This window comes from Cyprinodon variegatus, unplaced genomic scaffold (genome assembly GCF_000732505.1).
Source record: "Cyprinodon variegatus isolate N-32 unplaced genomic scaffold, C_variegatus-1.0 Scaffold92, whole genome shotgun sequence".
Taxonomy (NCBI): Eukaryota; Metazoa; Chordata; class Actinopteri; order Cyprinodontiformes; family Cyprinodontidae; genus Cyprinodon; species Cyprinodon variegatus.
Window position 1 is genome coordinate 1302948 of NW_015150545.1, and position 11317 is coordinate 1314264.

An 11317-nucleotide genomic window follows, 5' to 3' on the forward strand; every position below is an offset into this window, starting at 1 on the left:
GAGGCTGGTTTGGTGAAAAATTTGTGCGTTTAGGCCAGGGTTCGTCTTCCTGTGGACGGGGCCTAAAGCTCTTTGATTTGTTTTGGACAATTTTTATTCCAACTCTTATGCCGTCACTTCAGTACAGAGGATTCACCTCATGGGATTATCCTTTAATCTCCACAAATCATTATCAGGTATTTAAATCAAGTTCTAAATTGTGTGTTTTAGAGAGCCAAAGCATTATTTGTAAAATTCAAAACGCATAAATCATACATTTCTGGACTTGATTATCTATCGACTGTACTACATTTACTAGAATTACAATAATTTGTAATTTGGATCTCTAAAAGTCTGAAAGTTGTATATGTAATTTGCAGATCATCCTAAAATCAAATCAGTTCTTTCCGTGTCCCCTCCTCTTTATTCGTTCTTGGGAATTGGATAACAACTAAAAGTGTGCATTACTGACATCATCTGGTATGGAGTAAGTGGTTCATGATGGTTTAGTATCTTGTGCATGTATATAGCCTACAGTACAATCAATGTCTTATTAATCAATTTTATTCTCTTTTTTTAATATTTATTGATGTTGTGTAAAGGTTTAATATGTGCCTTGTAGACCACAAGTCCATTTCATAGACGGCTTCAGAAGTAACAGTACTTTATAAAAGACAATACTTCATTATAAGTTTCCATGAACAAATATTTCTTTTAAGGCTGCTTGTATTTTTCCTGCTTCTTTCTTGTTATCCCTGTCTTCATTCTATCTGAATGATAGAATGTCAAAAAATTAGTAAGTAAATATAAATTTAAAGCTTATTTTTCCAATTTCAGGGTCCAGTGCTTCTGTATGTAAGTAAATTGAACTCAAATGATTTGATAAAACATCCATAAAATCAATCAAAATTTTCTCCATAGGATTTATTGCCTCTTCTCTAAATTTATACCAATAATGAACAACAGAATCAGTTTTTGATTGATATCAGTTTTAAGTTTAGCTGATAGAAAGATTTTAGAGTTCCTTCTTGATTAACTTGAAAACAAAAATATTTCATTTTGCCCTTGGGGAAAATATTTGGTTTCTCAATTTCTGTTTCAAAGGAAATAATAAATTCAATATGCAGTTGATAGATATAAAACTTCACAAAAGACAATTAAGAAAAAGAATAAATGGTACAACTGAGGCTACAAATAAACCAATTAAATTCTAGATTTTCAGTTTACCTGTATTTCACTTGTATTTCTTTGACAGCGTACACCATCTGTCTGTTGGTGGAAGTGGTAAATTTGTTTGCTGTCGTTTAATTCGTAGGGTTTGATCTTGGCGTCTTTTCTCAGCATGCAGAGTGAAAAAAGAGCTTCTTCTTGTAGAGCTCTCTGATCTCTTTAATGTAATATTTTCCCCAAACCTCATCATAATTAAAAATGCTTTTTAAAACCTGGAGTGATTTCTTACAGGCTCTCTATTATGCCCTGGGTACTCCAAATTGCCCTCTCGATGACCCCCACACAATTATAAATACAAAACGCTACTTAGTTTCCCAAACCATTAAGGTGAAATAATGTTTTTTGTGGGGTTTTTATGTGCCTGGGGGATGATGCTTTGCTTCTTCAGGCCCAGTTAGCGTTCCCAGTGCTGCAGGCCATATAAGCCTTGTCCTCGTTCGCAAGAGGAAAAGACCGCCAGTTGACGGTGCCTCCAGCTCACACTTGCAGACAAATGTCGTGTGGATGCTGTGTGCGAGGCATCAGCAGTCTTCCCAGAGCTCTTCCATCTAAGATTCATGTGGAGCGACGAAGAGAAAGGGCAGCCAAAGAGCACCTCCCAGAGGTTTTCCCTCCCAATATAATGCAGTGCCACACCTCTGCAGGGCTCCTCTTACATCTTTTCCCAGTTTCTTCCCAATGCTGCTTTTTGATCCCTTAGGTTTTACACTGTGCTGCTAAAAAAAAAAAGTATTTTTCTGTTTGCTGAAATTGGAAAGATTGTAAGCCTAGAGAAGCTGATTTGTGCTGCATATTATAAAAAAAATAATAGTAATGGTTAAAAAAGTGGTTTCATATTCTACCATAAAACTGTTTGTTTTATATAAACTGAAACTACAGGGAGATCAACCATTCTAAACGTATTATCCTAATGCCTGGTTCACACAGCAAGATAATTGTGCTGATTTTTGTCTCAATCTTCCCCCTCCGAGAGGCCCCGATTATTGTGATGGCCCTAAGCATCATCTCATGAGATAATATTGCTATGAGTGGTGTTTTAAACATGACTGGGTTGCTACGATCGCAAATGGACTTGTCATAGCCTATTGGATGTTCTTCAAGCACAGTCAAAGATGCAACCTGTAAAGCTGGGCATACACTTTCATTTTCGGGCCGATTCTCTAGTTGTGTGAGAATTTTTCAATCGGGCAGACTTTCAGAGTGATTGTGCGTCGTGCATCGTGTAGTGTACAAGGAGTAATGAGGGGCGATCAGCCCCTCATGACCACCTGCTAATCAGGAATCGTAAGGTTTGGAGAAAATAAAACATGTTTGAAATTCAGCCGGCCGCTGTAAGGTCGCAGTGTGAGAACATACATCGTGAGCTGTGAATATTTAAACCCTGCAGTTCCGTCGTCTAGTTTGAGCTGTAACTGCGTGCAACGATTGAAAATATTGCAAAGTGTATGCCTGGCTTAAAGTAATGTTTAGCCAATCAGAAAGTATTTCTAGAGCAAAAAAAAAAACTCACCAGTGTAGCGTCTGTTGTCACTGTCTCCATTCCTTTAACAAATCCCTTCTCTTATTGTAGGTTTTATGTCATTAGTCAAGTGAAAGGTAGCAGCAGCCTGATCGAAATACTTCAGAGTTAATCTTACTGAAGGCTTCATATATATGTATATATATGTATAGTCCCTGCTGTATATAGTGATTGAAATGTTAGGGTGCAGTTGGTTATTGTTGCTGCTTGTGTAACAAGTGATCCCTTGTAGGAAACCAGGAAACAATGGTAAACAAACCATGGCAAACTGCTAATGTTGCTAATGCTACATCTACATTATGACATTTTGTGAACATTGAGGCTCTATCCAAATCTTCTGGGGCTCAAAAATTTTATCTAAGGATGTGTTTAGACTTTGGAGATTTTCCAATAAAACCTCAAGAAATAAACGCTGGAAGAAATATTCTAAAACATAATTTGACAAAGAGTAAGAAGTGTAGATGTCCTCACTGTTAAATATGACTGTCTATAGTAGATATATTATCCTTAAAATATCTTTTAATCATCTTAGATATATGACACTTCAAAAAATTGGGCTAATAAAAAATGCCTCATAAGAGATAAAGTATATTTAGTAAGCATCAATAGAAGAGTATAACTGCAAAGAAATTGCATCTAAGGTATATCTGCTTAATGGCATTCCCAAACTCGGTCCTCAAGGCCCCCTGTCCTGCAGGTTTTAGAGGTTTCCCTGCTTTAGCACAGCTGGTTATAATGATTGCAGTAGACCAAAAGCCTGTTAATCAGCTTTCAATTAAAATCAGCTGTGCTGGAGCAAGGAAACCTCTAAAACCTGCAGGACAGGGGGCCTTGAGGACCGACTTTGGGAATGCCTGGAATAGACAATTGTCTGGCATATTGGACACTTAAACATGTTATCTTAGGCTACATCTTTGTACAAGTTCAGTAAGATTAGATGAAATAATCTGAGGTAATCTTGGTAAAGAATGTTGAATGTAGATCTGCATCTTACAGATGAGAGATGAGAGACGAGATGACCAGATGAGGTTCATTTGCAGAAATAAATCCAGAAAAGGCATGGTGCTTCAGTGTCAACTTTCTAGTTATACTGTATAAAAAGCTCTTTATGAGACTAAGTAAATTGCTGATGTGCGATTCATGGCTACAAAAAATGGGGTAGCTGATCAAACCTTTTACTAAAATTGTAACTGGCTTAGATCAAAAGCTAAAAGAGACCAGGGATTAAACTATATATATATATATATATATATATATATATATATATATATATATATATATATATAAAGGATAGGTCCCAAAACAGTCCCCAGTCTTTCCTCACACACCGTCATTTTTTTTATCCACTTCAGCAAACCTCCCTGTTTTCTCCCACAATATGGAAGCTAGAAATGGAGACTGAAAAGTTGGGTGAGCAAAGGGTAACCTTAACAGCAAGTCTGTTGGAAAAAAAATGAGGTGAAGAGGAAAAAGACAGATTTAGGAAGAAAAAGGGGATAAAATAGTGGCCCATGGCGCAGATAAACGATGGGCAACGCCGGGCGAGTGGTGGAGCAGCAGAGGAGGACAGTGATGAAGTAGTGGTGTGGTAAAGGAGAAAGAAAAAGTGGAGTAATAATAGATGAAGACAATAGAAGTGCATTAGAGCTAGAGGTGGCTTTTGAGCTTCTGTTGAACAAGGGTTTACGTTTGGGGCACATCTAAATATCGTTGTATTTGTTTTTATGCTTAGCGATCTAGAGTCATTATTCTGTCAATAGAAAAGCAAATATTTCGTATGTATAATAATTTGGTCTGACAAAGTCGGTGAGGTACAGAACAAGTACCTATCCGGATGATTAAGGAGATACCTCTAGTTTACTCCACTTACGTCTAAAGCGTGCCAGAAAATCATGTTGTCACCCTTTCAACCCCTCTTCAGATTTCCTCCGTGGCCTTCTTCACAAGAGTCCGGAAACCCCTCCTGGCACACACACACACCCACCCACGTGCTCCAATGTGGCCTCCAGAGAAGCCTGTCACTGTGAGTGGCCTTCTGGCACAGGAGGATAAACTACCTGTCACGCCTGTGACTTGCTGTGGAATTCATATCAGAGGCAAAACAAAGGAGGTGCTGAGGTCACGGGGCATCACTCTTACATTATTCATCCTCTGCTTCCTCCTTCCGTCTCTTCTCGGCCTGTCGCCTACTTTGTTCTGCCAGATCACAACAAGGGCAACTGTCGGTGTCCTCCGTGGCTCCCGGTTTTTAGGAAGCAAAGTAAATAAGCAGTATACTAAAGCCCCCATCGGAAAAAAGTGATCGCTTTGGTAGGGTGTGTTGAGTTCAGGTTAATCATGTGACCAAATTCTGGGAAAGGAGCACGTCTTCAATTCTGAATGTCATAGCATCATAAAAATTTTAAAATATTCTTTTCCTCCCACTCGTGGTTCAGTCTCCCTGAGTGCATAATTTATCAGCATCTTGGCAGCTGCTTGTTTGCATACACTGTGCAGGACGTCGGATGGTCTGGTGATTCAGGGGCAACTGATTTGTGACCATAGACAGAGAAGAATACACAGGAGTTTGGCTCTGAGGGTTTTAGGTAAAGCTGGGTAATTCTGAGGTCTGTTGGGAAATTTAGCACCAAAGAGCATACTTGTTTGCTTTACAATAAATATTAAATGTTAAGATCGTTATATATAACGATATACAGGAGAGCAAGAAGGTCTTACATAATACTCCCATCAGATTTAAAATGAAAATGATGTGCATTCAACCAAGATTTTTCTTTTCTACGAAATTGCAGAAAATATAGCAGTGTAAAAGGAGTGTTGTTTTTTTGTGTGTGTGTTTTTAAAGAAGAGCACCTGGAAAGCTCAGACCTCCACCAAAAATCTAATTTTGCCCCATATTTTAACTTACACCTATAGCTTAAACTCGCATATGATCTGGATCATTACCAAATTGTGATGAATTGTCCCTTAACATGGGTCACACCCATGGTAAAAAAAAATGCACTTAAAATTCAACCATAAGCTAGGCACGGTGTGTGTCCGCAGCCTCTGGTGTCTCTTCTGTTCTTCTTCATTCACTCTGCTCGCTGACCAGAAGATAAAGATTTCGAGCAAGACACGACTCCCTTTTTTGTGTTTTTGTGCGCAGTGTTATACTTCCAGACACTTTTCAGTCCCATGCTGAGGCTCTCAATAGTCACTGCTACCACCATCTGGTTTATGCGGGAACTGCTTACTCAGGCAAATATTCCTAAAGCACAATGTTAAAGAATCCTTTAAAAAAATCCTGTATACGGATTATTATCTGGATCACCACCAACATTTTTTGTATTGTTCCTTGGCATGATGCTCACCTCTGGTAAAAATGTATTTAATATCCATATGTAACATTTCAAGTGTTCTTGCCAACAAACAAAAATGTCAAAAAAGATAACCTCCTTGGCTGAGGTAAAATTGTATAAAATGGTTTAGACACCATTCACAAATCGATAGAATAATTTAACAAGAAATAGCAGTAATTTTTTTTATTTAATTTTAATTCCAATAGTTAAGTAGGCGGTCCTTGCTGGATTATCTTTAAAAAGTAATATGTACTTTCTATCCAGTATTACTTCCAAAGAAATGTTAAGTGTATTAAGTTTTCCCAGGGTATAAATGAGTTATCTTGTTGGACGAGAGCAAGGGTAACATATTTACTCCTTAAACAATAAAAGTACAGATAAATCAAATCATTATCAAGAAAGATTTTTGTTTTTCATTCAAGGAAGTGAAACTTATAGAAAATCAAAAATGTGTTATGAAGTTGCAAACACTTTATTTCTCATAATTTTGATTAATCCAAGTCCAAATTCAGTGTTTCAAAAAATTACAGTATTAAGTGGAAGGAAAATTTATTTTAGAAAGGGTGCACCGGCTACAGGGATAACCACAGCACTGTTACACAGTTATACCAGCAGATTAAGAATCTGTTAATACAGTAAATAGAACTGGAAGCTATAGTTAATTAATATGTCATTCAAATAGTGGGTAAAACCAATTAATTATTTTAATTAATTAAATGATTATAACTGACAATTAGATCAATTACCAGGTGCTATAAAGGCTTACCTTACCTTTGTGGCTGGACGTTAGACTTAGACAGATTTATTTTGTCATTTTGTATACACAAGAAAAATAAATTTCGTTAAGAACAGTTCTGTAGACAATTTCATTTTTTAAAGTGCAGCCTTGATAAGGTAAGCAGCAGTGATAAAAAAAAAAACATTGCGATGAAAAACAGTAATGTAAACATATGATGTTGTGGACCGGAATCAGTGTGTTCTCATTATCAGTTCGTATGAAATCGTACGAAAAGTTATGCACAGTAATTTTGTACGTTTTTGACGTTTTTTTCGTCGTATTTCGTAGAATTTTTATGTCTTGCCTCGAGACAAGATATCCTTGCGCATGCGCATCTTACGCACCATTCAATAACATAGAATTTAACATACAATTAACCCTAACCCTGACTCTAACCCTGTCTGGCTGCGCATGCGCACTGATCTGTTTTTTCGAGGAAAAACGTCAAAAACGTACGAAATACTGTGCATAACTTTTCGTAAGATTTCATACGAACTGATAATGAGAATCCGGAATCCATGTTGTCCCTATCATCAAAAAAATTTCAGTAACTTGGCTTTAAATTCAAGCAGAGTTATTATCATTATCCACAAGGAAAATATTTATCTGTCTATTCAAGTTATTAACTCTAAAGGAAGTAGGCTCAGCTCTTAGAGACCTTCAGTCACTGCCGTATAAATAATCATAGACAACAATTAAAATAATTGTACTTTTATTAAACCTGATATTTCCTGTTGCAGTATATTTTTTTAATGAGCCAAATGTATTTTTGTAAGTAGAATGTTTTCATTTTAGTTCTTCACTTGCAATTCCTAGTTTTCAAACATACTTTGATCACTTTCCGAAGAGAATATGGAAGATACCATGATGGATCGGTTTTACAGAACAACAAAGATAATCTCACACCTATTCTTCTACATTTATGTTGGTAACTGTCCGGTAACACCGTTCCCTTTTTTTTTCTTCCCCCAATTACAGAAACAGCTGTCTGCTCTGGGTTTGACCGACGCCTTGGACCAGAAGGTAGCTGATTTCTCTGGGGTGTCCGACAAGGGCAAAGGGAAGCTTCACCTTGGTGGCGTCCTCCACTGGGCTTCCTTGGAGCTGGGTCCCAAGGCTGGAAAAGAGGAAGCAAACCTCGAAGATGAGAAGATAGAAAAACCCAAGCTGTTCTACGCCGACCATCCGTTTATCATCTTTGTCAGAGACAACACCACCGGAGCCCTGCTGCTGATGGGCGCTCTAGACCACGCCGAAGGAGAGCTCTTACATGATGAATTATAACGTCTCTTCTCACTTCCTGTCTTTTTTCATTTTTTCCAAGTCCCTCTCCCAGACAGCTTGCTAGTTTCTGAGTGCAGACATTGTCATTTACTGTGGCACTCTTTCACATCACACTGTCATACGCTGACACCACCATAGTCTTCTGGCTGAGTGACACTGACACCCTCATATTCGACATTTACAGTGTCAGACCCAGAGCTACACCTACACTGCATGTATAAATGATAACTCTGTACAAGACATCACTGAAGTCGACGGATACAACATAAATCTTCCAACTCGGAGGAAATTAAAGGCTTTTCCTTCCACTAAAAGAAACTTTTAGAGACTGATCAAATCATCAAAAATGACAAACAAGGCTGTTGTGGCAAAGATCCACCATCTTGACATGCAGAGGAGTGGTTACAGACAGGATTCTTTCGACCAATACAACACTAAGACAGTAGCAATGTTGTCACTCTCTCCTGATGTCCTCTGAGGGTCATCACTGGAAGAATGATGGCTTCCTCTACTGTTTATTGTTGAGTCAGCTTAATGTTAAGGATTGTATCGCATTACAGCTCGTCAACAAAACATGAAGAGAAAGGCCAAACATTTTAATCTCCTAAAGCCATCACAGATCCTTGATGCCATTACATCACTGGAAACAAACTTGAAGGACATCACCTGATTTACATGTAAAAGCCTACATTTTTATGTTTTCTACAAGTAAATGCGTTATTGATTGTTACATTTTTTAAAATCTAAAATCAATAATCCTGTTGTTGTTTTAATCTGTTAGGTTGTTAAAAACATCTTATTGACTTTGTACTCAGAAGTAAGACTCCTTTGTTTCAAGTTGGGGGGAAAATACAATGGTCTCTGATGTTGGAATTTGAAATTTGAAAGCTACTTATCCACTCTGAATTCACTTTTCAGGGTGCCATGGATGCATAAGAAACATGGCTTCTGTTGAAGGAATATATCTGCAATTCTGACAGGTTTTAATATATTGACACATCAATTGGAATTTTGGATTGGTTTGACACCTTTTGTATACTTAGACCTACTTATATCTATTCTAGCCAGTTCTGGTTTCTCTCTCAGTAGCATTATTTAAGAAAGAACAGCATTTATTTTTAGTCTCCCTGCTGTGAGTGCTTTTTTATTATTTATATTAGGAACGGATGCAACATCATGCACTGTGTAAGTGAACAGTTGCTATAGACCAGTCCTTTTTTCATTATTTTAAACCGAAAGAGAAGCAACATTGAGATTTAAAACTGTCCAAACATACTTTATATAAGCAAAAAAAAAAAATCAGCTAGCATTACTGGAACCATTGTCTCCGTTTTACTTTCTGGATCCTTCAAATCCTCCAACTTAAATTTCTTCCATGATAGATAAAGGCTAAAAATATCGAGCCTTCCTGTTATCAGCATATGTCTTTCTATTAGGGCCTACATGAACCACAGACATGTACCAATATGTTCTTCCCTACCTGCTATTTATACAAAGCCTGCTTAGCCATGCCACAGAAAGAACTCCACAGTAATTATGCAACTACTCGGTCAATTAGTTTTTACAGCATCCATATGGCAGGCACCACCATCCCCTGAAATTAGACCAAAGTTTATTTTTGCTGGAATCTGCAGCAAGTTTTGAGACAAAGATGGTTATTTTCAGAATAATTTAATTAAGAAAGAATGGATTTCACAAAGGCTTCATTCAATTAAGAAATACTATGTAGAATAAAACTGAAAATATTGGATACAAAAAAAGTGCAAAACACATTTCAGGTCTGTTACCTACAGAATTAATTATTTTGGTTTCCATTTTAGATTTATCACAGGTGGATTTTATCCTACAGTCTTGCATTTCCTGCACATGATTCATGGTAGGGATACTCCATGGATTGGCAATAATATAAGAGTCTGCCAATATTCGTAACTTTTAAGAATATTGGTAATCGTTTTGGGTCGACATTAAAAACAGATATTTGTTTTCCATGTAGTTATTGTTTTGTTTTTTTTTAAGAAGGGGTGGGTCTTTTTTGATGATATGACAGAATAAGGGATGCAGCTCAGGGTTGTAGACGTTCCCAGAAGTAGAGAGGCAATATCAGCACTAGGGGTGGAACGGTTCACAAAATCCACGGATCGGTTTGGTTCACGGTTTCGTGGTCATGGTTTTCAGTTCGGTATATGTTGATTGTTAGGAAAATCTATTATATCTTGTATAGCACAACATGCATTGCACAATGCTTGCAGACTGTTGCACTTTTATCCACAACTTTCTTTCCGCGGTCATCGCAGGTCACTCTAAATGCAAAGTGCTGCTAGCGTGTCTTCCAACTCCTGTTCTTTCCCATTCGCCATACCCACACAGTTCTGCACAACAACAGATTTTTTTTCTGCTACACCCGGCGACGCTGCTTCCCTTCTTCTTCTTGTTTATCTACTGGTGGTTGGCTTTGGTCGCAGTACTGCCACCTTCTGCTCTGGAGTGTAAACGCTTCGCCTATTAGAAAAAGGAGCAGCGCATGAACCAATCGCAACACACGCGAATTGAACCGAGACAGTCGAACCGAATGGTTCGGACGGCTTTCATAAATTGTTCCATCCCTAATCAGCACTGTGGTTGGTTTTTCATAGTGTCCAAAGGGTCGAAAAATATTTAATACCATTAAATATCAGTTATCATCCATATCTATAGACTTAACTTATATCGATACCGAGATTTTCATATTCGTCTATCTGTACTTCATGGAATATCCCAAGTTTTGTAGGGGAGCAGATTAGGGCACGTCCAGTTTAAATGGTAACTGGAGCAAAAGCAGAGAAAGGGCTTTTCTATATGATAGAAAAGATGAAAAAAAAAACAGAAGGACTTTATAAGCAGCAGATACATATTCACTGCATTGCACTTGTAAAACTGGGCTGCTGTAAGCAAGAAAACTAGAGGATCTTCAGTATACACAACCGGACAAAGTTGTGAACATAAAACAGAAAAAAATACATCAGTAAATACTCAGACGTAATAAATAAACTGGTGCTAAAATGCAATTCAGGTCTTTCACGATGGTTGTGAAGCTCAGAGGGTGCACTTAAAGTGTAATCCACAAAACATGCTCTTACTCCTCTGCATGAATATTAACCCTCTGAAATAGTTGGTAATCTTTGTGCATTTTCACTAAAGTCAACGAGTTCT

The 11317-nt window shown here is 37.6% G+C and overlaps 1 protein-coding gene across 1 annotated transcript in view; it reads left to right on the top strand.

Moving 5' to 3' along the window:
- LOC107084120 (serpin H1-like) overlaps positions 1-10336 on the top strand; it is a 40476-nt gene extending 30140 nt beyond the window's left edge. Inside the window, exon 5 of the mRNA XM_015373801.1 lies at positions 7823-10336. Coding sequence (XP_015229287.1) covers positions 7823-8128 — 306 coding nt within the window. The 3' untranslated portion in view covers positions 8129-10336. The remainder of the gene's footprint in view (positions 1-7822) is intronic.
- The last annotated feature ends 981 nt before the right edge of the window (positions 10337-11317 follow it).